At 43.1% G+C, this 24413-nt stretch overlaps 1 protein-coding gene across 2 annotated transcripts; it reads right to left on the bottom strand.

Moving 5' to 3' along the window:
- Positions 1-14396: 14396 nt before the first annotated feature.
- Positions 14397-24137, bottom strand: LOC121828542 (interleukin-37-like). 2 transcript variants are annotated; one of them, XM_076568630.1, is made up of 6 exons: positions 24018-24137; positions 19013-19082; positions 17322-17378; positions 15818-15934; positions 15246-15385; positions 14397-14737 (listed from the first exon to the last, which is right to left on the bottom strand). In XM_076568630.1, exons 2-6 carry the CDS (start codon positions 19077-19079, stop codon positions 14504-14506), a joined length of 615 nt encoding a protein of 204 aa, XP_076424745.1. In that variant the 5' UTR covers positions 19080-19082; positions 24018-24137; the 3' UTR covers positions 14397-14503. The 2 variants fall into 2 exon arrangements, with proteins under 2 accessions (XP_076424745.1, XP_042130640.2); XM_042274706.2 differs by lacking the exon at positions 17322-17378.
- Between the last annotated feature and the right edge of the window lie 276 nt (positions 24138-24413).

Below are 24413 nucleotides of genomic sequence, written 5' to 3'. Positions count from 1 at the left end.
GTAAGAAAAATGAGACAGAGAAGTAGAAACTCCATCCCAACAGAGAGACTGCTTTATTGGAACAGCAAGGGGACTCAGCCTTTCTGCAGAATAAACAGTATATTTAGAGAGGCTGGAGGACGTGTGTGTGTGTGTGTGTGTGTGTGTGTGTGTGTGTGTGTGTGTGTGTGTCTGTATGTCTGTGTGTATAGTGTGTGGTATGTGTGTGGTGTGTCTCTGTGTGTATGGTGTGTGTGTAGTGTGTGTGTGGTGTGTGTGCGTGTGGAGTATTTATGTGGTGTGTGGTGTAGTGTGTGTATGTGATGTGTGTCTCTGTGTGTGGTGTGTGTGTGTGTGTGTGTGTGTGTGGTGTGTGTGTGTGTGTGTGGTATGGTGTGTTGTTGTTAAAAATCTTAAATGGCTTTGTAATAAAAAACCCAGTACCAGATATTGGGGTAAATGCTAAAAGACCAGAGAGACAAAGGAACAAGCCACTGCCACGTATTACCTCTAGGACTCCTCAGCCTGAAAAAGCCTTTAGTTCCTGTCCCCTCATGCCTTATATACCTTTCTCCATTCAGTCATATTACTTATTTCCTAGTTCTGGGATTAAAGGTGTGTGCCACCACTGCCTGGCCCTGTTTCTCTCCTAGACTGAATCAATCTCATGTAATCCAAGGTGGCTTTGATCTCAACTCATGAAGATCCAGACAGATCTCTGCCTCCCGAGTACTAAGACTAAAGGTGTGTGCCACCACTGCCTGGCCTCTATGTTTAATCTATTGGCTTGTTCTGTTCTCTGATCTTCAGGAAAATTTTATTAGGATACACAATATTTCACCACATTCCCCCCCCCTTTTTGTCTAAAATAATAAAAGAAGGTTATAACTAATATGAGAAAAAATTATATACAATAAGTATATATAACACATACAGCCAAGAATTACATTAACAATGTCCAGCCCATTAACAATTGACAAATGCAAAGAAAATATTCCATTATTTTCCTATTTTGGTGAGTTCAAAATGTTATACCTAATTCACTTTCTATCCTAACTTGTATTACCAACCCAAAACTATCTTTTAATGTCTTTCAAACTTATAGACTTTATACCTCTTTAGAGTGTGTCGTGTGTGTGTGTGTGTGTGTGTGTGTGTGTGTGTACACGTGTACTTTGTTTTTATAGGTTTCTTAATTAAGAGTTGTTTTGAAGGTTCAGGGTGTAGCTCGAAGTCAGAGCGCCAGACTACCACACCTGTGGCCTTTAGTTCGATACCCACTTCCCCTCTCCCCTATTCAGGAGTCCACTCTCTCCTTCGCTTTTCTTTTGCCGGGCGGTGGTGGCGCACGCCTTTAATCCCAGCACTCGGGAGGCAGAGCCAGGCGGATCTCTGTGAGTTCGAGGCCAGCCTGGGCTACCAAGTGAGTCCCGGGAAAGGCGCAAAGCTACACAGAGAAACCCTGTCTCGAAAAACCAAAAAAAAAAAAAAAAAAAGAGTTGTTTTGACTGTCAGAAGAAACTTTGGACTTTTGAACAATGTTGGAACTGTTAAGATTAGGGAGGCTTTTAAGATGGATTTTTGCATTGCACAATGAACGTGAGATTTTAGTGGCCAGGAGTGGGGTGTTAGAATTTAACATAACGTGTTTGAGTGTCGTGTTGACAAGGAGTAAACTTGAGATGGATCATGTTTATTGTCAACTTAGCTGGATTTAGAGTCACCTAGGAGATACACCTTTGGAGATGTTTGGTAGACTGTTCCAGAGAAGTTAAACTGAGAAAATTAAGTCTCACTCATGGGTTAGGTATCACTCAATGTCCTGAAATCACAGACTGAATAAACATGGGAAAAGTAGAAATCCTGCTGGGTACCAGCTCTCCTTGCTCTCTGCACGGGAGATGAGGAATCGGCGCGAGCTGCTTCTGCAGCTTCTTTTTGCATTCTCTGCCATAGTGTAAGCTCAAATCATAGTGTAAGCTCAAATCATAGAGTAAGCTCAAATCATGAGCCTCTGAAAAAACCTTTCCTCCTTCACATAGCTTCTCGCTACGTATTTGGTCACCACAAAGAGAAAAGAAGCATCTTTGCAAACTTGGGGACTCAGCAGATTATTTCATTTCAGATTTTTCATATGTGAAATGACATCATCAGTTCTGCTCCACTTCCTTCACTGGGTTCACCTAGACTACTGGTGATATGGTTGGAGATTGTTTGTTTGTTTGTTTGTTTGTTTGTGACAAGGCTATACTCTGTAGCCCAGGTTGGCCTGGAATTTACTTTATTGCCAGGCTATCCTTTAATTCATGAGCATCTTGCCTCCAGCCTTCCAAGTGATGAGATAACAAGTATGAGCTACCATATCTGATCAGGTATTAGGAATTGAGCCTTTTGTGATCTCTGGAAACTTTTTTTTTAAAGAGGTTATAAATGCATTGTTTTATTTTGTCTTGTTTTGTTTTGTTCTTTGTTAGACAAAGATCAGGCTGCTTTACAAAGTCATCAAATTATACAAAAGCTCAGTATTTCCAACTTTGCTGGCCAGGTTCTCATTCTCTCTCTCTCTCTCTCTCTCTCTCTCTCTCTCTCTCTCTCTCTCTCTCTCATCAGCCCTCCTATAGCATCCCTAAAGCAGCCATGGATGATATGTTAACAAAGACACAACTATTTCCTAATAAAAAATTAACACAAAAGAAGCAACAGTCCAGATTTTGCACATGGGCTTTCCAGCCCCAGGCCTAGAGCTCTGTATTTTAAACTATTTCATTTTTATAAAACACTTTGAAAAGATCCACAAAAATGTGGCCATGGTCCATACACTGATACTGTAAACCATCATCTGTAATATACTGCTTTGGTAGAGTGGTCGGCATAAGAGTCCGGTCCACCTCAAAAGCCTTCCTGAATGCAGTGAGCTTTTCCAAACAGAGATCAAGGCTGGCTGCCTCCTCAGTACTGTTTACATCCTGAATCGTATCTGAGAACTGGCTGTGACAGATCCTCTTCCTGTCAGCACAGGCCCTGCACATCATCTTACCTCCTATTCCCTCAACGCTGAGAATATCTGTTGTAGAGGAGAACTCAGAAATGAAAATGGACTTCAATAACGGGAAAAAGATGAACCCCAGTACTGCTGGGTCAGATATTTGGAAACGTCCACATCAGAGACAAAGCATAATACTAAAAGTCGGCACTGGCTAGTGTTGTGCCTGGTTTCAGTTCTTCACCACAGACCTTTCATCAGCTTCCCCAGCTGACGAATTAGACAAGAGAAGTCCTGGAAGAGGAAAGAAGTTTTGCTACATGTACCCAACAGCTCGGGTGATAGAAATGATTCATTTCCACCCAAAGGTTTGAGGCCTTGGGCTCATCCACAAAGAGACGGCTCTATATTCTTCTGGTGCGTCTTTCACCATTCATTCTGCCCAAGCAGGTGGTGGAAGGAAGGGCTTTCTGAGGCCAGGTTGGAATTTTCATGGAGGAAGAGACTTGAGTGTCAGCTCAAAGATGGCAATGAAAGGAGGCTTTGGGTCACGTGACTGTCCAGTGTGTGGACTGTGAAGGGTAAGACCTGCAATTTGTCACAGGCTAACCTTGTGGCTAGTGCACCTCTGTTTTACAATGTTTACATTGTATGTTATTGACGTCTTTCTGCTATGTCTTATTTCACCCTCCTAAATCTCAGGAAAATCCCACTTGGTTGTCTTCATTATCTCTTCCCATAGACCCAGCCAGAAATCCTCTGGAGACAGGCCCAAGCCAGCCCTCTCTCACATTCACTCATACAAGTGAGGTTCCTGGGTGGAGCATGGGGGTGGCTAAGGGGTGAGAGTATGAGGGATGGGTCAGGCTAGGGACCTCTAAGGGTGCTGAGTGAGCTGGGGTTTTTCTTTTGCAAAGATTAATCCTATCAGGAGAGAATAAGATGAGCTAAAAGTGGACCTTTGCAGAGAGGGGCAGAAGAGGCATACCCAGTAAAGGCAATCCAGTGCAGGGAAGGCAGCCTTGGAGCTCAGGAACCCTCTGAACATTGAAGGAGGCGACAGCCTGACCTTCTCTCAGCTCTGCTGAAAGGCAAAACCATGTTCACCAGAGGGTGCCCCTGAGTGTTCACTGCCACCATCTTGGAGCCAGAACCTTGATACACTGCCTTGTGTACCTCACAACAATTCAGGAAGAAATTATTAATATGTCATTGTCCAGGTGGTAAAATTAGTGGGGGGGGGGTGTGAAAGAAAATGGCCCCATAGGCTCATAGGGAGTGGCACTGTTAGGTATGGCCTAGTTGGAGTGGATGTGGCCTTGTTGGAGGAAGTTCTTCACTAGCGGGTAGAATTTAGGTCTCAGAAGCTCAAGCCGGTTCACTTCCTGCTGCCTGTGGATCAAGATGTACAACTCTCAACTCCTCCTCCAGCACCATGTCTGCCTTCACACCACCATGCTTTCCACCAGGATGATAATGGATTAAACCTCTGAATGATAAGTCACCCCAATTAAATGTTTTCCTTTACAAGAGTTGCCGTGGTCAAGGTGTTTCTTTACATCAGTAAAACCCTAACTAAGACAGGGGGTTACTTGACCCAGGTGACATGTTAAGAATGTCTACAATTGTCAAAGAATTATGTGGAAAGCACCAAGTCTCATTTCTTCCCAGGTCAAATGAAGCAGTGAGGACCAAAGGAGATAGGAGCATAAGGGTGAGCTTCGCCTTCGCATTCCTATATGGGGAGGCTGCTCTCATTGCTCCACTGTTGTGTCCCTGGTGGCTGCCACTGCTACTGCTGCTTTTGATTTTAGTTGTAGGGTTGTTGGCTTCTGAGTAGTGTTGTTCCCCACCTGGGTAGAATCCACTTCACCTGCCTGTTGGGTCTGTTCTGATACCTCTTTGTTGTGATCTCTATGATGTGAAGTTTCTCAAAATGTCACAGCAGCAGTAACAGCTCTTAGGAATGTATAGAGAATATAAATTCTAAGTCCTCAACATGGACCATGGACTTCCTGCATCAAAACTCTTGGGTTGAGACTCAAGGGTCTGTTTTATACATGAGCTTCTAGGTTATAGTGATATACACGGAAGTCCAAAAATACTGCCCTATAGGAAATAGTAATAATCACCAGAGCCTGAAAAGCATGTGTGCCTGAACCTTGGCCGTGGGGAGGAAGTTTGAAGATAGTAGGGTCCAGAGAATGAAAGTACTGCTACTATACAGGCCCAGGATAACGAGGGTCCAGTCAGGATATGGTGGCTGAAAAATGAAGTGAAGGTAAGAGCAGATTTAAGACACACTACTTAGGAGGTAGAAAAACACAGCACTGTACTACCAGGGCAATGTCTGGTCTCAAACTAGACCAGCTGAATATGACCTAAGAGGTATGTGAGACCTAGGCATTCATGATTTACATATATCACATTCTCAGTGCTCAGTGCATAGCCAGGGTTGAGAACCATTGTTTTAGGTCAGGCCACTCAAAGGTTGACTTCAGAGTAGCATTATGGGACATTGGAGATAACCAGGAAGACAGAACCTCAGGCCCAGCCAGACCTACCAACTACAATCTGCAGGTGATTCAGGGCATAGTAAAATGTGGGAAACCGAAAGGCTTAGTTTAGCTCAGTAGCTCTCAATCAACCTGCACCGGCCTTGTGAATTCAGACTCTGGGGACTAGAAAAGGTTGCAAGGCAAGTCTAGCTTAAGCCAGGACTGAGACACTCATATCTCCTGCAATCCATATCACTGTAGTGAATTAGGATCTTACCTAGGGTGAATCATTCACACCATCAGCACAGAGCATCCTAATACATTGGACACTGTGCTATGGGTTGATGAGATAGGGCCACAGACATTTATAAGCAGGTCTGAATCATTAGTACAAAAGCCAGAGAGGATGCAGTCCCATCCCAGAAAGGAGAGCCACAGGAAGGAGGCAGGAGGAGGCTCCACTCCACTTTCTGGGCAGGATACTAGAAGAACAGTCCACTGAGTAACCAGGTAGAGGCTTTGTGCTCATGCATGGGAGAAGTAAGATCTTAAAATAACTCTGCATTGTAATTGCCTGACATAGATAGACACATTATCGTGTGATGTGGATATTGTTTAGCACATCTAACATGTTACACCCAACTATCACTGATAGTCTTAGCCAATCATTGGGGTATTCCTCTCTGACCTGGTACAGAGGGAACCCCCTGGCCACTATTATGGCTAGTCCTGTCTATTTAAAGAGATTAGGAGTTAGGGAAAACATCTGTGGATTTTTGAAGGAGCCCCTGAAGTGTCTGTTCCTTATTGTATTATGCTGGACTCCCGGGTACCCTCTGCCTCTGCCCTTCCCATATTCTTCCATTGCTTCTATCTTGGCTCTGTCCTACCCTGAGCATTGCTGTTGGCATAGTGTCCACTAGCTAATGGATGGAAAAGGGTTAAGAAGGACAGTATTCTGTTCTGGGTTCTGTCTATAGTTTATACTCTTTCTTAGCTTGGACTAAGTCCTACTCATTTAAATAAGAATTTAAATCCTTACAACCCTTTCTTGATAGGTGCTTTTAATAGTATTCTCATTTCATAGATGAGAACACTGAGGTTTGTCATTGGATCTAAAGCTATAGTAGTCAAAATTTTTATTTTAATCCACACATCCAAATCTAGATTCTATATGCTTACACCTAAGACAATTCTCTTGTCCCACTTAAAGACAAAATCCAGAGCCTGAGGGAAGAGTTTATTGTCTATGATATTCCAGCTCCCAGGTAGGTTTGGGAGCAGGCACTAGGATCCTTAGGTAAGGATTAGAAGGGCTGCATCTTTTCTTCAGTGTGATGTGTGGATATCTCTTCTATTCATCTAGGTTCAAAAGTGAAGCAGCATTTGCAGAGATTCAGCACTTATGACAGTCATCAGAAAGTGTTGGTCCTGGACTCTGGACCCCTCAAAATTTATCCCTAATAAGATCTACATATGCCCAAGTGACTTAGCCTTGGCTATACTTTCTGCTCCCAGACAGCCAGGAAAAGCCTCCGTTTACATGGGCTCAGCCTTGGCTGTACCACATCCTTTACGTGGGCTCAGCTTTTGTTGTATCACATCCTTTATGTGGGCTCAGCTTTTGTTGTATCACATCCTTTATGTGGGCTCAGCTTTTGTTGTATCACATCCTTTACGTGGGCTCAGCCTTGGCTGTACCACATCACCAGTATCAGCTCATGGTGGCAGTGGGGAGGAGGCCCCAGGGGCATTTAGGATTATGATACAATGGTCAGATCTGAGGGGAGCCTTTCTTAAAGGGATAAAAGTTTGGAGCTGGATGGAGGAGGGCACATTCATCCTGGAGCCCTGGAACGGGGCTATGTGTTGGACCGGAAACCCCAGCAGACGGGAGGGACTTCTTCCTGCTCTGAGAAATGACCCACTTTCCATCTTCTCCCTGAGACCTTTTTATTCTTACTCTCACCTTTTGGCACATTCCCCAATGATAAAGGATGCCCAATACTCTTGGGTATTTCTAGAGAAGAAGTGTGTCTCTGCTGTGTGAAGAACAGAAAAAGTCCACCATCTCTCCTGCTGAGGTGAGTGTTCCAGTCCAATTTCTTGCACCCTCTGTCACCCCCATAAGAAAAGCCAAGGCTACAATACTCTTGTTCTCTCTGTGGGTTCTTACTTTGGTTGATAACAAGAGCACCATCCTCTGGAAGCACTAGACAGGAAGATTTCTAATCTCCCTGGCTTTGTGGAACTTCTAGGGAAGGAAAAGGGGTTCTACACAGCGAGGAGCCAGGAGGAGGGGCCAGTGTTCGCCTCATCCTTTGCTCCTCCTCTGACTCCCCTTACCTAGGCAGCCTGATCCCTTCTGCTCCAGACACACTTAGGGTAGGACCTCCATCGTGCTCTACAGAGATGTGAGGAAGACAGCTTCCTGGAGGAATATGCTTGCCATATACGCTTAGTCCTAGGATGGGTATCCTTTATTAGGTGAGAAATTTTAGCAAGCCCGATTTTGTCTTTTGCTCTAAAATGGATTCTCTAGTCCACTTTTCTTTTTTTCTTTTTCTTTTTCTTGTTTTTTTTTTGTTGTTGTTGTTTTTGTTGTTGTTGTTTTGTTTTGTTTTTTGTTTTTTGAGACAGGGTTTCTCTGTGTAGCTTTGGAGCCTGTCCTGGAACTCACTCTGTAGCCCAGGCTGGCCTCGAACTCATAGAAATCCACCTGCCTCTGCCTCCCGAGTGCTGGGATTAAAGATGTGTGCCACCACCGCCCGGCATAGTCCGCATTTCAAAACCACACACATCTTTTAGTGTGTGTGTATAACTCCTGTTTCTCTCTCTTGATTTAGTCTAAATTTTCAGAGGGCCATTAGTCCCTCTTCTCATTGCTCTGACAGAATGCTTGACAAAGGCAGTGGGAGAGAGGACGGGTTTGTTTGGGCTTTAAAGGGCACCGTGCATGGCGGTGGGCAAGGCAGGGGAGCGTGAGACGGATGGTCACGTGCCCTTCTCAGTTGTCAATGCCTGCCCCGGTGACGCATATTCCCCAGCAAGTCCAAACTTCCTAGGGGTTTTAAAAAACAGTATCACCAGCTGGGGACTTGGTGTTCAAATACATGACTGGGGGGGGGGGGGCGGGGAGCATATTTCATATCCCAACCACCACCGGGAAAATGGAAAGAGGGTGAAGTTCCCATGGCCTCTTAAAACATTAGTAGTGAGGCAGACTCCGGGGTACCTCTGGAGCTAGGGTACATGTTAGATTTTCAGCACCCAAAGCTTCTACAGCCTAACTGATCTCTTTTACCTTCCAGATGATTCTGAAAATGGCCTGACAGGAGACTGTAGTAACTCAGACTGTCATCTTTTACTAGGCTGCCGTGGGCCCCAACACACCTTGGAGTCAGCTGCCTGCCTTGCCTGGTTTATCTGCACTTCTTGAAATTCCGGTGACCCTGTTGGAGTGACAGGTAAAGCTGGCAGAAATAAACATGCTTAGTTTTGGTTGTAGGCTAGCAAAACTGAAGTGAGCCATTAAAGACAGCAATTAGGAAAACGCTCCATCAAATGCCTTTCTGGACATCTTCTCTAACTCATAGCATTGGCAGAGCATGAAATCTAGCAATGGCTGTGGCTGTGGGTCTTATTTCTCGTTCATCCATTAAGATTTTCACCCATTTCGTGTTGCTACCTGAACCATCAGGCATCTGTGGGGCATGTGATATTGTATGATTTAATCAGCTCTAACCTGCCCGTGGTAATAGGAAGAAGTAAGAGCTGGGTGCAGGTTGTACTTTGGAGTCAGCTGTACCGACTGGTGTTTGGTGGGCACTGTAGGAATTGGCTCCAAGGTAGAAGTATACTGAAATGGCTGAGCCTGTGTCTGGGGTATGGTCTGCAAGGAATGACAGCAGTAGTACGTTACCATCGAGTCGAGAGATAATGGAAAGGGGTGGGCGGATCTGACAAGAGTGGAGCAGCACACAGCCTGTGAGTGTGACTGCTGCCCATCAAAACAGAGCCTTATATCTAAGCAGGGTTCTGATTCTCATAAAGGGTAACAGTGTTGGCAGAACAGAATCTCAGGGTCTAGAACCAGAATAATGGGAGCAAGACTCAGAAATAAGTTGCCTCACTACTGGCTTTTTCAGTTGTAAGCAGTGATAGTTGCTTTAGGTTAAATTAAGTAAAAATTACACTAAAAAAGAAGCTTGCCAGAGGATACTAGACATATTCAAATAAACAGAGATTCTGTGAGCACAAACCACAGAGGACTTCTGTTGTGTGGGAGAGTGGTGGCCGTGCACTGTCCCCAACTAGGAGGTAGCCAGCAGAGGACAGTGTGGAGAGGCTCCACAGCAAGGGATGGCTGAGCCACCCTCTGCCAGGGACGTGGTTAGGGTTGGCAATGGAAGGCTGAATAGGCCTAGATGCAGATTCTGACCTCAAGGAGACCAGTCTCAATCAGGTCCATCACAAATGTATATGTAGAATTAGTCAGTACCCAGAAACCAGAGGGGAAGAGATTAGCTTGACAAGCAAGAGTTTTTTGCACCATTGGGGGGGGGGTCTTCATGGCTTTTCTTTACTAATACAAAAAGGAGGAGGAGGAGGAAATGAAGAAGAGAAGAAGAGACATAGACATCATGAAGCCAGCCATAACTTCCCATCTGGTGAGGGTGTTTTATCCCAAGTTGTGGCATCCTGATCTATCTGCCTACGTGCCTCTGGATGCATCCATCCCTGTGAGGGACAATGGAAGGGGCAGTGGTTTAAAAGTACAAGGTGTGCCTTGGAATGCTTGAATGCATGTCCTGGTCTCATTGGTGAAACAAGTTTTACAGAAAGAGCAATGAATGAGAAGGGTCTTTGTGTACCCCATTGACATGGCACAGCCCACACCTCTTCTTTGGGCATTTGGGAACAGAATGTGCCTTATTGTGCTACTTTCTCCAGAGCTGTTCCCTGCTTGCTCCACTTTCTGAAACTATGGCCATCCTCACATCTCCATATCAGCCTGGCATGACTCACTCTCCTCATCCAACCATGGGGTAGCAATAATCCACAGCCTGTGAGTCTCAAAGTAGTTTAGTGTAGGGGATTCAAGCTTTCTTCAACATCTTACCACATCACTAGGAATTCCCATGCTTAATTGTCTTGAGTTCCCCCAGGTAGTCTGTTGTGGAATATTAGTTGAAGATGTGTTATATTAGTCTGTGCTGTGGCCCATTTGTTTAATGATGCAAACATGTGTTGCATTCTTTTATGCTGCATTTGTTTAACTCTGTGAAGCTGTGTTACTTTGCCTGTCTAAAACACCAGATTGGTCTAATAAAGATCTGAATGGCCAATAGCTAGGCAGGAGAGAAATAGGCAGGGCTGCCAGGCAGAGAGAATAGAGAAAGTATTCTCTCAAGTAGGAGAAAAAGAGAAGAAAGAGGAGCAAGAAAAGGAGAGGAGGATGCCAGAAGCCAGCCAAGAGCCAGATGTGGAATAAAAAGGAAAGAAAAGATACAGGAATGGAGAAAGATAAAAGCTCAGAGGCAAAAGGTAGATGGGATGATTTAAATTAAGAAAAGCTGGGAAGAAATAAGCCAAGCTAAGGCAAGGCATTTATAAGAAAGAGTAAGTCTCCATGTGATTATTTAGGGGCTGGGTGATGGGCCCCCCTAAGAGTAAAGAGTAAAAGAAAAATAACTATAGTAATCAACCCATTGGGTCTTTTTACATTTCCTGGAATGGTATGAACTATCTTCAAATTGTAGACCTAGATGAAAGTTTTGGGAAAGTTATCAGAATCAATAGAGTATTTGTATCATTGCTAACAAAAATTAAATATAGCTAAATACTAATAAGGGTGAGTTCTTACCAAAGATTGCCTGACAGTAACTGTCACAAGAGACTGCCAGAACCACAAACTTGCATGTAGGCCAATTCAATGTAAACATCAACAAAAAATACTTCACCAAAGACATGTGCCTAGAAACTTTCAATTCAACTTTGGACCAATGTCACCCTTGCTATTCATCACCGTGGCCAAATGTGGTGGTTTGAAAGAAAATGGCCCTCAAAGGGAATGGTACTATTAGGAGGTGTGGCCTTTTTGGAGGAAGTGTGTCACTGTGAGGGCAGGCATTAAGGTCTCTTTTGCTCAAGCTTCCCTCAGTGTCTGTCACTTGACTTCCTGTTGCACCCTCAGCTCCAGCACCACATCTTCCTGCCCACCACCATGCTCCTCGTCATGATGATAATGTACTGAACCTCTGACACTGTAAGCGAGCCATCCCAATTAAATGTTTTCTTTGTAAGAGTTGCTGTGGTCATGGTGTCTCTTCACAGCAATAAAAACCCTAAGACACCAAAAAAAATACCGTTTCAAACTAGCTGGTGCAATCTTCTTCGTTTTTTACTTTAAAAACCTCTCCCTTGCTTCAATCCCTTTAAGTGTATCTCTAGTCTCCTGTGACATGCATATTCCCACAACAATGATCTGCTATTCCAAAATAAATGTCAATGTTCTTTGAAGAACTTATCTCTGGTTTTTCATTTAGGTTGACAGTTATACGAGTATGTAAGTATTAATTTAAGTCCTGGTGATTTCAATAACATCATAACCCTTGTTATTTTAGCTAGTCACAAGTCCTTTTTGGTATCTCTAGGAGTTTCTGGTTTATACCAAAAACTAAATATCATCTAGTATACATGTTATTTACACAATTAGTAGTCAAGTCCATGGCATGGTTTGGGGTTAGAGTGGAGCATGCAGGTATCCCCCACCTCTTTGGTGGTATAAAGACTATGAATTGTTGGAAAATCTTACTCTGAGTCCTCTTGCACTTTCCAGCAGTGATAGCCTAGCAGGGCAGCCTTTCTGAGCTTTGACTTTAAATGCAAAAAAAAAAAAGTATCAAAACAGAGATGAGAGACTGCTGAGCTCTGCAAGAAGACCATACAGTTAATTTGTTCAACAATTTGCTGAAATGACTCTAAGGCATTCCATACCAAATATGCTTCAAGGCTGACCCCTGGGAGACTTGCCATAATGAGGATCTGAAAAGCAGTCTGGGAGCCCTGATCTCCTTTACCAAAATGGGGTCCCAAGGGGGATCAGAACAGTAGTTTGTTGAAACTACACTGCTGGTAAGTAACTCAAGCCAGCTAGGCCCCATTTCCTGAAGGTTCCATTACTTTCCAAAAGAGTATCACCCTCAGGGGAATATGTGCTCAAAACCCGTCTGCGCAATACACTTCAAACTCAAGTTATAACACTAGTATTCCAGAACATACTGAATGATATGTAGATTTTCAATAGAAAACATCACATGTCTGTATCCATAAAGCTTTTGAACTCCTTGCATATTGTCTTTCTTGGTCCATCAATCCTAAACTGTTAATATTATACTGCCAATTTACCCAATCTTATCCAAGTCTCCACACTGAAGTATTTGTCTTCAGTTTAGCCTCAGTCCTGACTTAGCATCATGACAGATGGACTCTCATTTGGAAGCATGATGATGAACTGAACAGATAACAGTACAACCCGTCCTGTCAGCCCCGGACTCCCTACCCGAAGACCTTTTACTGCGTGAACCACATACATTTAGGACACATATAAGACCCTGGGATGGTGTTTTGCAGCCTACACATTCCTCCCTGACATCGGGGGAGTGAAGTATGGAAAATAACAGAGCCTCTCATTTGGCCTGGGTTCATTTGAGGGTAGTTATGCGCCAACGCAAGCTGAAGATGTATTGAGCCATCTTGTGTGAGATAATTAAGTCAAAACCAAATGCAGCTTGTCACACGGAACACAGACTCCCCAAGGCTGCTGAGGAGTTGAAGGAACAGAGTAATTTCAAAATCTCAGTAAGTGCTAGTCACTTCCTGCTTCATCTAGTGAAGTGCCACTATCAAGGGACAGATTCAGACCCGTGACGGCAAGACGACACCAGAGATGGAAAGATGGAAGTAGCACTAATTTACTCTTGAAAGAAGCTCTGGTCTGCATCTGGCCTGCAGCTTGTAATCTAAACTCACTGCAAATCCCATTATTTGAGATTCTGCTTGGAAAGCCTCTGTCTTCTCTATGATAAACAGAAACTACAAAGCAATGCCTTTCACAGTGGATGAGGTTATCATATACCAGATCACAAGATCAAGATCTGCCTAGCTACAGGGAAGGCCTGGAAAAGTCACCAAGACAGTATCTCAGAATAGTTTATGTACGATGATAAAGCATTTCCAGCCTGCACAAGTCTCTAGGTTCAATCACAGCACTGCAAAACAAATAATGCATAAAAATATAAAGAACCAAATATGTTTCCCAATGTGTACTATAAAATATAGGTAGCTTTTTTACAATTCCTACCACACATTGAAGGTCTTTCATACATCCTATTACTTATTTGAAAAATCAAAATCTGACCTCACTATTTTGTCAGTTTAAACTTTTCTGTGTGTTATTTCTTTGATTTGTAATGAGAGAATTAGCATAGTTATTTTTTCAAATAATAACCAATGACATGGTTTAGCCAACTGAGAAATTAAATAAGTGCTATCTGAATGAAGCATGGATTGAAATTCAATGATATTATTTTTCTTCATAGGAACTAGTTCATAATGTGATGAAATCAATGTGGTTAAAAAGTGCTAAGAGGCAATTAATAAAATGTTTGTTGAGTGGGTAAACTCAATGTTGTAAAAAGAAAAAAATTCAAAAAAAGTTCAACTCTACTTCTCTGTGAAGACAGGGCCTAAGGCCCATGAAGCTATGGGTAGTATCAACATTTAAACTCTCCTCCTTGACTACATGTCTTGAGGTTATTTTTCTCCATAAAGTCATTTCAGCCTAGAAATTTAAAATTAACTATAAACACTTTAAAGAAATAAATGACACATACACACACACACACAAAGAATCAAATCCCCACACTTGCTCATTGAAGGTAGCATTTATAAAGAGAAGTTATTCCTACTTGTTGATTGGTATCAGGCTGAGACCAAATTCTGCTATCATAGTTGGTCTGAGCACTGGCCTATTGTGTTTTCAGTCTTCGACTTCACTTAGATCCACATTCGCATTTACAAATTCAAATTGGGTATTTTTCTGTTTCCCCAGCTCCTTCGTCACTCCTACGGGCTGCCTGGGTTTGCTGCTGGTGTAGATAAAGTACCCTGGATTGGCAGCTGACTCCAGTGTGAAGTAGGAGCCAGCCTTTTCCTTCAGGAAGGTCAAGGGCAGGAGCTTCTCAGGTTTTAGGGACTTCAGGTCTTTAATTTTCTTTTTGAAATACAAAGGAGAATTTATTAGTAGCTGCTACAGTTTGGACCTAGAACATCCCCCAAAGGCCTACATGTCAAAGTCACCATGGGGCCATTGGGAGCGATGGAAATATTAAAGGGGGCTTACTCGTGGGGTAGTGTGCCCTCAGAGGGAATTGTGGGACCTCAACCCCTTCTCCCTCTTCTGCATCCCAGCCATTAAATGAGCAGTCTGTGCCCCGTTACCCCCACATGCTTCCACTGCGGCGTACCACCCCACAGATGCCCCAGAGCATCAGGGTCCATTAGCCAAGACTGTAAACCAAAATCTGTTTCTCTCTAGAAGGTGATTGTCTTAGATATTTGTTACTGTGCCTGAGAAGTGGCTAACACGTGACCAGGATACTTTTCGGGGGATAGAAGCAATTTCAGGCTGGTCTTTGCTAAAAAGTTTAGGTTGTTGGTCTTAGCACTAAGGAGTTCTACTTCCCTGAGCTAGAGGACAGGCAGATTTCCTTAGCTCTTACCTTTAATTTTAATGAGGGACACTTGGGTTTTTTGACTTTGTCACAGCAGAGATAGCGTTCTCCCTTAGATACAGCCAAAGCAATCCGATTTGCCTTTGAGCTCCTGGTACTTATGGGTAAAGTTGACACATAAAAGGTCTCTGGGAAAAGAAAACCGGGTCAGCTCTAGAATAAAAACAGTGTCTTTTCCCCCTCCTCCTTCCTTTTCTTTTTTATCCTGTTGACATTTCAGGCATAGCAAGCTTGATAAATCCCCACACTCACATTGATTCAGGAGCCTTGAACATTCTGCTTCTCAGATCTCCCCTCTCTCCATCTCTGGTTTTAATCACCCCCCACCCATCTGCAAAGGCTTCTTTTGGTTGGGGGACATCTTTGGTTCCCAGTATCATCTCACTTGTTCAAGCTCATCACTGGTCCAAACTCACCCCCAGCTGCTACCTAACAGCAGCACTTTCTCCTTTTAAGAGGAGGAGAAGCCAAGCAGTCCCCTGGAAGAGGGCCGGGACCAGGCCCAGGGCCTGTGAGGGAGCACATATCATCTCCACTGGGTAAAGAAAATTAAGGGTCACCTCCACGTTTGCAGCGCTTGTCTGGAACCGCCACGAGGGTGCTGCCTTCCAGGACTAGAATCTGCTGGTTTGTGTCACGAATAAAATGTTTACTTGGGGAAGACTTAATTCTTGGACCTGGAAAACAGTAATAGAGGTTCCACGTAGTGCGTCAGTCTGAGTCCAGCTGTAAACCTTTGCTTTGTGCCTCAGGCTCAGACACTGTATAGTCCTCTTGTTTTTTTCTTTAACCTGAACTCACTGATAGAGGAGCTTTGGACCCTTTGCAGCACTGAGACCATGCTGACTCGGACACAATCACCTCTCTCCAATCAATCACCTCTCTTCTATCAATCACCTCTCTCCAATCAATCACCTCTCTTCTATCATTCACAAGATAGGTTTCTAAATTTCTCCAAATATTACTTTTCAGACCAATAAAATGAGGACTAGACAAGGTAACTCTCTTTCATGGGGTTGATCTGAGGAATGGATGCACTTTAAAGGCTCGTCATTATTCTGAGGAGTCATGGTATTGAGAATTTGCTTGTCTGAATCCTCTCCCTGCTGGGTCTGGGCCCTCAGCTGGGTGGGCAGGAGGCAGCTGGAAGCAGCAGCTCTGTCAGGAAGGGAGTGGCAGTGGGAGATTGCCAGAGGGAGATATCTGCATTTATTGAGACTTTCTTTTTTTTAAGACTTGTTTTTTTTTTTAAAGATTTATTTATTTATTATGTATACAGCATGTATGACTGCACGCCAGAAGAGGGCAACAGATCTCATTACAGATGGTTGTGAGCCACTATGTGGTTGCTGGGAATTGAACTCAGAACCTCTGGAAGAACAGTCAGTGCTCTTAACCTCTGAGCCATCGGGCAGGGCCAGCTGCAGCTGTGGCTGGGGATTCCCCGAATATGGATTTACTGTGGGCAGAGAACTTGTTTGTGTTGCCATCTCTATTAGAATAGATGACTTGTCCATAAGTGACAGAGGTCAGATTTTTCGTGAGGGATGAGTGTGAGCCAAATGCAGGCCTGATGGCTGAATCTACTTAGAATAGCAGATGGTAGTGTAACAGGTCATCAGTTGCACTATATAATTATGTATTATATGCATACCATCACACACACACACACACACACACACACACACACACACACACACACACACACACACGGGTTTATCCCTTGCCTCATAAACATGATGCTTTCAACTGCTCCCCCCAATTTGTACTCTCCTCCCTATTGTCTTCTGCCCATACCTTCCTACCCTGTGATTTGTGCTCAGCCTGCCATCTGGTTTGTACTTCTTCATTGAAATCTGTCCATTCAGTAGGGCATTAAGCCTTGTATTATTAATTCCCAGGGTTTGTTCTATTTGAAAAGTTAAGATTTTGAAGTCTCAAAGGAAAGGAAGGTGCCACATCACACATTGCTTACATGTCATCAGAAAGAATTGCTTACTTTGTTGAGGAGGCTGAACAACCCACCACCCCTACCTGCCACCCCAAGATCCCTTGGAAGATCACCTGAATGGTTGGAAATCATAGCAACAGGGCTGGGATCTGACAGCAGAAGGCATTTTGCTGTTGAATCAAAGACAACAGATTAGCAAGTCAATTCAATCAGCTGAGAATATGGAATGATTTTATTCCTAATGGCTACAGTTTCTAAATCATGACTATATGCAGAAGGCATGCAAATGCTTTTAAAAAGATTCTACATTCATTAATTTTGGGAGGTTCCAGTTTCAACAATGTGAAGTAAGATTATTTTATAGCATGAATTCTCAGATATATTTTCTCAAAATATTTTGATAATAATTACAAAAAATGGGGGCTGGATAGAGTGTTGTTTTATCTTCCAGAGGACCTGAGTTCAATCCCCAGCACCACAAGAAGGCTCATTACTGCTGGTAACTCTAGTCCCAGGGAGATTGAATGCCCTCTTCTGACCTGCACAGGCATTGCACACATATGGTACACAGATGCACATGCGGGCAAAACACCCATATACATAAAGAAATATATATATAGCCATTTATTGAAGGGAGGAAGAGGTCTTGAATACAATGGGAGAACCCCAGAGGGTAGAAGTTCGCTACCTATGTTTTACAATCTTGCATCTAAACTGTTAACGCCCATTATGCAGGATACATAGACAAGGAACTTCCCTTAAGCATTCGGGAAGGTGGAACCCGGCAGGGAATTAGCATAGGGAGGATATCAAGGTCAAGGTCAGCAAGCAAGGCAACAGTTACCCCAAACAGGCCAGGGACCTACAGGTCCCCCTTTTACTAGAAAATGAGCTTCTGACTTAGGTTGCTTGGGACGTCAGCAGGTCACCTTACCCGTCATGGAGATGCCTGCCCAGGCCACACAGGCACTCTGTCTTAGGTTGGTGAGCGCCCCCTAGGCATTACCTGTCTCTGAATATTTATTATCATACAGGCTCAATCGTGTGTGAGCTGCAGAGTTACTGCTGCCAAAGATCTCAAAGTGGCGCTGGGCTTGCAATCTGTGTGTTTGACACAGAAAAGACCAACAGAAGTCCTAACCCACCCATAGCCAGTAGGCTTAGGGCAACTGAGCCATTCCCTTCCTTAACGAGGCTTAGAAAATTTATAATTTATTGACCTAGCCAGATCCCTCTTGTCTGAGGGGTAATATGCTTTGGTGATATTTTGTTTGTTGTTTGTGTTTGTGCATTTGTTTGTTTTTAAAGAAGAAAGTCTGGGGGCTGCCAAACAGTGCCCTGGAAAAACAATGTTTTAAACTTTTTCATCAGAACATGTATATCTAAACTTGGTCTGCAGGGCCAGCAAGGTATCGCAGTGGGTAAAGGCACTTGCTGACAAGCCTGGGGGCCTGAATTTGATCCCTGGGTTTGGTGGTAGAAGAGAACTGATTCCCAAAAGTAGTCCTCCAACCTCCACACATGCACCACAGCACCTGTCCTCCTGTCCAATAACTTAATACAATGTAAAGTAATAAAAAAAAATATTCTGTGTTTGCTGATGGTATGCCTGAGGTTCTGAACTGTAACACGTCTATCTCCATCACTGTCCTTGTCTATCTAATGTCCTGGAGGGATTTCTGCAGCTCAGATGTCTTGCAAGTTGGTCAGAGAAAGCATGGCTTCTGTGGGTGGTTTTAAGAATAGTTCCTTGTGTTTGGAGACCACGTTTTGAGGCCAGGGATACGTTAGAGAGGTTTCTTACCTTCTGGCTCTGTATGGGATTCAGCCTGGCAAATTTTCACATCTGAGCAGCTATGTGAAGATGCCATTGCCTGAACAGAGAGTGAACACAGTGGGAGAGGTAAGGGAAGGCAGGACCAACATACACGGGAGAATATCGATTATGGAAACTTTCAACCCTAGGAAGCCTCCTCTCACATCTCTAATACCTGCAGGACATAGCCCTCTCTCCACTTCAAAATGTTCCCTTAATGTCACAAGACCAGCTTCATTCACATTCATGGTGTAATTCTAGTTTAATTTTACTTACAAAGGCAATTCTAGGTTTTTTTTTTTAATAAACATTTACTTTTGGACATTTGTTATATTGTACTTCCTGTGTGAGTTTGCTTTTCTGGAACCATGTAGAGTTCTTCCTGAATGCAGGTTCCGAGTCAGAAGGCCTGAAGGCCCTGAAATCTGTATTTTTAGTAGCATCACAATGCTGCGGCTGCTGCTGGTAAATCAGAGGTCACATGGGTAGGTAGCAAGGCTCTGAAAGACTCAACTACTAGTGTCCTGGAATAGATCAGGCTCACAATTATGCTTGTGTTGTAAGGTCCAGGATCTCACTTCTTTGGAGCTGAATAATATGTTGTAGTAAAAAAAGAAAGAAAGAGAGAGAGAGAGAGAGAGAGAGAGAGAGAGAGAGAGAGAGAGAAAGAAAGAAAGAAAGAAAGAAAGAAAGAAAGAAAGAAAGAAAGAAAGAAAGAAAGAAAGAAAGAAAGAAAGAAAGAAAGACACTTTGGCAATCCTGAATAATAAAGAACTGCACTGGAGGTGTCACTATCCCCAATTTCAAGTTGTACTACAGAGCTATAGTGTTTAAAAAACAACAAAACAGCATAGTATTGGCACAAAAACAGACATGTTGATCGATGGAATTGAATTGAAAACACAGATATAAATCCACACACCTATAGAAACCTGATTCTTTATGAAGAAGCCAGAAACACACACTAGAAAAAGAGCATCTTCAACAAATGGTGCTGGTCAAACTGGATGAATGCATGTAAAAGCATCCAAATAGATCTACCTCAAGACCCAGCTATACCACTCTTAGGCACATACCAAAAAGATACTCCATCCTACCCCAGAGACATTTGCTCAACCATGTTCCTTGCTGCTCTATTCATAATAGCCAGAAATTGGAAACAATCTAGATGTTCCTCAACAGATGAGTGGCTAAAGAAAATGTGGTACATTTACACAATGGAGCACTACTAAGCCATTTTAAAAAATAAAATCATGAAATTTGCAGGCAAATGGATAGAACTAGAGTGAGGTAACCCATACCCAGAAAGACAAATATGAGAAATATGGTACATAATTGCTTATATGTAGATATTAACTATTAAGTCAATGACAACCAAGCTACAATCCATAAATCCACAGAGGTAAGGTATAGAGTAAAGGATTGGGGGTTACAGATAGATCCCATTGGGAAAAGGAAATAGAATAGATAGTTATGGATGGATAGTGGTGGGGCTGGAACAGAAGTATCAAGGGGGAGGGGGGAAAGGAGGGAGGGAGGGGATAAGAAAACACAGCTAAAATTAAAGGCCATTTGGGGGGTAATATGGAAACCTAATACAGTAAAAGCTTCCTAAAATATGTACATGTATGAAGGTGATCTCAATGAAATGCCAAATAATGGGGGAGAGAGAGTTCCAGCTGGCCATCTCTTGTCACCAAATGAAGCTCCCAGTACCAGGATTTAGTTACATCTAACTATATTGAGTTGTTGGCCAAAGGGATCCCATGGAAATCTCCAAACAACCGAAGTTGTTGCCAATACACTATATACAACAGGTTGATCCCCACAAAGTGACAGCAAGGCCCCACTGCTGAAGACACCTACACAACTCATTGAACATGGAAAAGTCCAGCTGGTGCCTATGCAGAGCCTCCACCCTTACCTTCTACCATCTTTGGTACAGGAAGGTACTCTGCATGCTACCAAAAAAGAAATGTAAATGCCAAGCCAGCCACAAAGCCTCTGGTCTACAATGGTGTCCTGCCTGCAAGATATGCTAGGCCAATGGTGGCACAAAATTTGTACCACCATTTCTTTAAAAAAAAAAAAAAAAAAAAAAAGGAATAATGAAACACTCCTAATGATATTTTGCTATACTCAGATTAGTACCTTGCTCATCCATCATCAATGATGCTTCCTCCTGAAGCATATGGGAGCAAACATAGAGACCCACAGCCAGACATTATGCAGAGAGTGAGAAACTTTGGAACATTCAGCCCCATATGGGATGTCTCTATCAAATCCCTCCCCTCAGGGCTCAGGGAGTCCCACAGAAGAGACAGAAAGAGTGAAAAAAAAAAGGGATTGAAGGACACTAAGAAAATAATACTCTGTAGTGATATATTGTGTATCCCAATAAAGCTTGCCTGGGGATCAGAGGACAAAGCCGGCCACTATATTAAACATAGAGTTGAGACTCAGTGTGATGCAGGGTTGGGCTCTTAACCGGAAACCAGTTGGGCTTTTGGATGACCTAGCTTTCAGACAATTACTCAGCTCTCCACCTTGATTTTCTGATAATAAATAAGTCATTGTTATCTCTCACTTTATGTCTTATATCATTTTAACTGCTGTACTCCTTGGAAATTCCACAGGGAAGTAACTCAAGAGCAAAGTCCTGGCCTGTTTGCACCAGACTGCATCTGCTGTGGGCAGTGGGACACACAACCCTGAAATCACCTCTCCTGTCATATTCAGTCTCATTTTGGATCAGATACAAGCACCAGCTTAGCCACAGGCATGTCCAGCCTGTAGCTAGTATGTACATGTGATTGAGGATAACTATGCAGTTCAATCAGCAATTGTAAACTTACAAAACTGTGCTTTAAGAAAAAAGTAATCAATTTCATGGTTCTCAGGCATGAACTTCATAGATGACAATGATGTGTTATATGGTCAAAAAGTTGGACATACCTGATAATGTTTTCTTACCTTGCTGTGGGGGTTACACATCACATTTCTATCAATTAGAAACACAGTCCCTTAAGTATAGAACTGTAGGGCACCTCAGCACACTCACATGAAGGCTCTAAGATAAAGTTATTGGATGAAATATAGAATATAGACTCAGGCAAAACATACTACTAAATTGTTTCAATTCAACTCTTACTAAGGAGTATCATCAAATATCTCTTTGGACTTAAAGGTACTTTGAAAAAAAATTCCCAAATGTCAGTTAGAAATAGGAAGGTTTAGGACACTATGGTTTAGGAGTACTGCCTTTTGACAGTACATTCAGGGGTTAGAGGAATGCTCTTACAGTGTCATTGGGTGTGCTTGGGGACAGGACAAGACTGATCTGCCAAATGAAGAAGGAGCAAGTGGTACAAGCAGAGTGAAACTGAAGTAAGTGTGAAGAAAAGGAGGGCAGGGAGCTAAGATTAACAACGCATGAAGGCTCTGAGGGGCACCTGACACCACTGACTCTTACTTGCAAGGAGTGTGTCTGCTGTTCAGTGTGAGCCCCTGGCAGCCTGTGCCTGCTAGCTCCTTGTGTACTCTGTGGATCTGCAAAACAAGCATGGTCTACAGATCATCAGAAATGTAGAACCTGTGGCCCACTCAGAATCAGAACTTGGATTTTAACAAGATCCCTGGCTGATTCCTACTCACACTTGTATCATGAGGTGCACTGTGCTGCGTGGCATTTTATCCATTACGGCTGACATAGGAATACCCAAAGAAATTTAGGAGGACACTGAAGATGAGGTGCCACCCTCTAGAGACTTATTGAATAGATCTAGAAGGCAGACTCAACAGTGGTTGGAGAAACATTGGACTAATACATATGCTTTGTGAGAGTGCTTATTTTATTTTATTTGAGGTGGAGAAGACCAAAGTTTTGAATCAATTTAGCACCAATGGGAAAGTAACTTAAATATTTGCACCTTGGGAACAAAATCAGCAAATATGAGAAATCAGTGACACCCCCCCCCCAACACACAAGAGCCATCTGTGAAATGTAAGGAAACAGGAATAGGGTTTGAGTCAGTCTTTACTTCAACTTTGCAAACAGGATAATTCCAATGTCTTTGAGGACTTGAGAGCATCAGGGGTCAAGTTACAGACTTCTATGGATTGGGTGTGGTTTAACTCTTTGGAGTTCAAGTGGTGGAAAATGGGTTCCCAGTGTAGCGATGTTAACAGGTAGGGTCTTCATCAGGTGGGGCCCAGATTCAGGTCATTACTAGTCCCTCCCTTTCCTGCCATGATTGATTGCCTCTCACAAGAAGCAAGAGCTAAAGTGATGTAACCAGAAGAATCCTTACAATAAGTGGCATGTATCTTACTGTTTGGGCTTTCAGTCTCTAAAACCTTGAGCTAAATAAACCTTATTTCCTTATAAGCTGGTAGTTCATTATAGCAACAGTAAGCTGATAAATACACAGACATCACTGGCCACAAGGCTGACAACATTCATATCAGACCTTTAATTGGTATCTACTCAGATGACAACCACATATCCATTCATTTAGCTATCAGGGATCAATGTCTACCTATTAAAGACAGCCCAAAAAGGTGGGCTCCAAAAGCATTTTCCTAAGACAAATTTGCTATTTACCTTTAGAAGCCATCCCCATCACTAGGGGAGGACCAAGTGATGTCAGCAACACTCTGCCACAGTGCACCAAGGAATTATGTCCTCAAACTCCATCCTCCTCCTCTGCCCAGACTTCTAAGAGACTATTAATTTCTGGTACAAGTTCTACTGGGTAAAACATCTGCTCTTGTACCTGTGCAAGTTGCTCAGCATACACCTTAGAGGTAGAATTTGAAAGGATAGAAGAGCCACAGGCGAAAAAAAGCCAGGCCAACTTAATTAGTGCCATTCCATTTCCCCCAGTGATGTAAACCTACATCTAAGGAATAATAAGATTTAGGTTTGGGTCAGAGATAGTAAGGATTAAAGTCACAGGTACCACAGCCCAGAGGATATGCCAGAACTACATACCTAGGTCACGGATGTGTATTTCGGTAGCTCTGAGCAGATGCTGGAAGCTGTGGAGTATCTTTGGACACGATGATCCCAGAGTCTATTGCTTCACTTGGAGTAGTAGAATGGGAGTGGATAGATGTGACGTTATAATAATAACTATCATCCAATTGTTTTGTTGGCTTGTCACATTGGAGATGACTGCAAAGTCCTTGATGTTTTCTGCTTGCCAGGTGAGGTCCCCTCCTCTGGCTCTGTGATTACTGATCATCAATAATAAGCCTTGGGAATGTTGGACCCATTTCTAGCCTCTTCTTGGCAATGAAAATGATGTCTTTTGCTTCTAGTCCCTTGGAATACTTCTTACAACACAGTTGTGTGGGTGTAAGAAGTCAAGCTGCCCCACTGCATGAC

The sequence above is a fragment of the Peromyscus maniculatus genome, chromosome 4 (assembly GCF_049852395.1).
Source record: "Peromyscus maniculatus bairdii isolate BWxNUB_F1_BW_parent chromosome 4, HU_Pman_BW_mat_3.1, whole genome shotgun sequence".
Classification (NCBI taxonomy): Eukaryota; Metazoa; Chordata; class Mammalia; order Rodentia; family Cricetidae; genus Peromyscus; species Peromyscus maniculatus.
This window is presented reverse-complemented; position numbering and strand designations above follow the sequence as displayed.

Excerpts from the sequence above, each read along its gene's own strand:
- LOC121828542 (XM_076568630.1), bottom strand. The coding sequence starts at position 19,079 with ATGGCATCTTCACATAGCTGCTCAGATGTGAAAATTTGCCAGGCTGAA. Across the intron at positions 17,379-19,012 it reads ATCCCATACAGAGCCAGAAG|CAAAATGCCTTCTGCTGTCA; the intron begins GTAAGAAACCTC and ends TTGATTCAACAG. Across the intron at positions 15,935-17,321 it reads TATGATTTCCAACCATTCAG|GTCCAAGAATTAAGTCTTCC; the intron begins GTGATCTTCCAA and ends ACTGTTTTCCAG.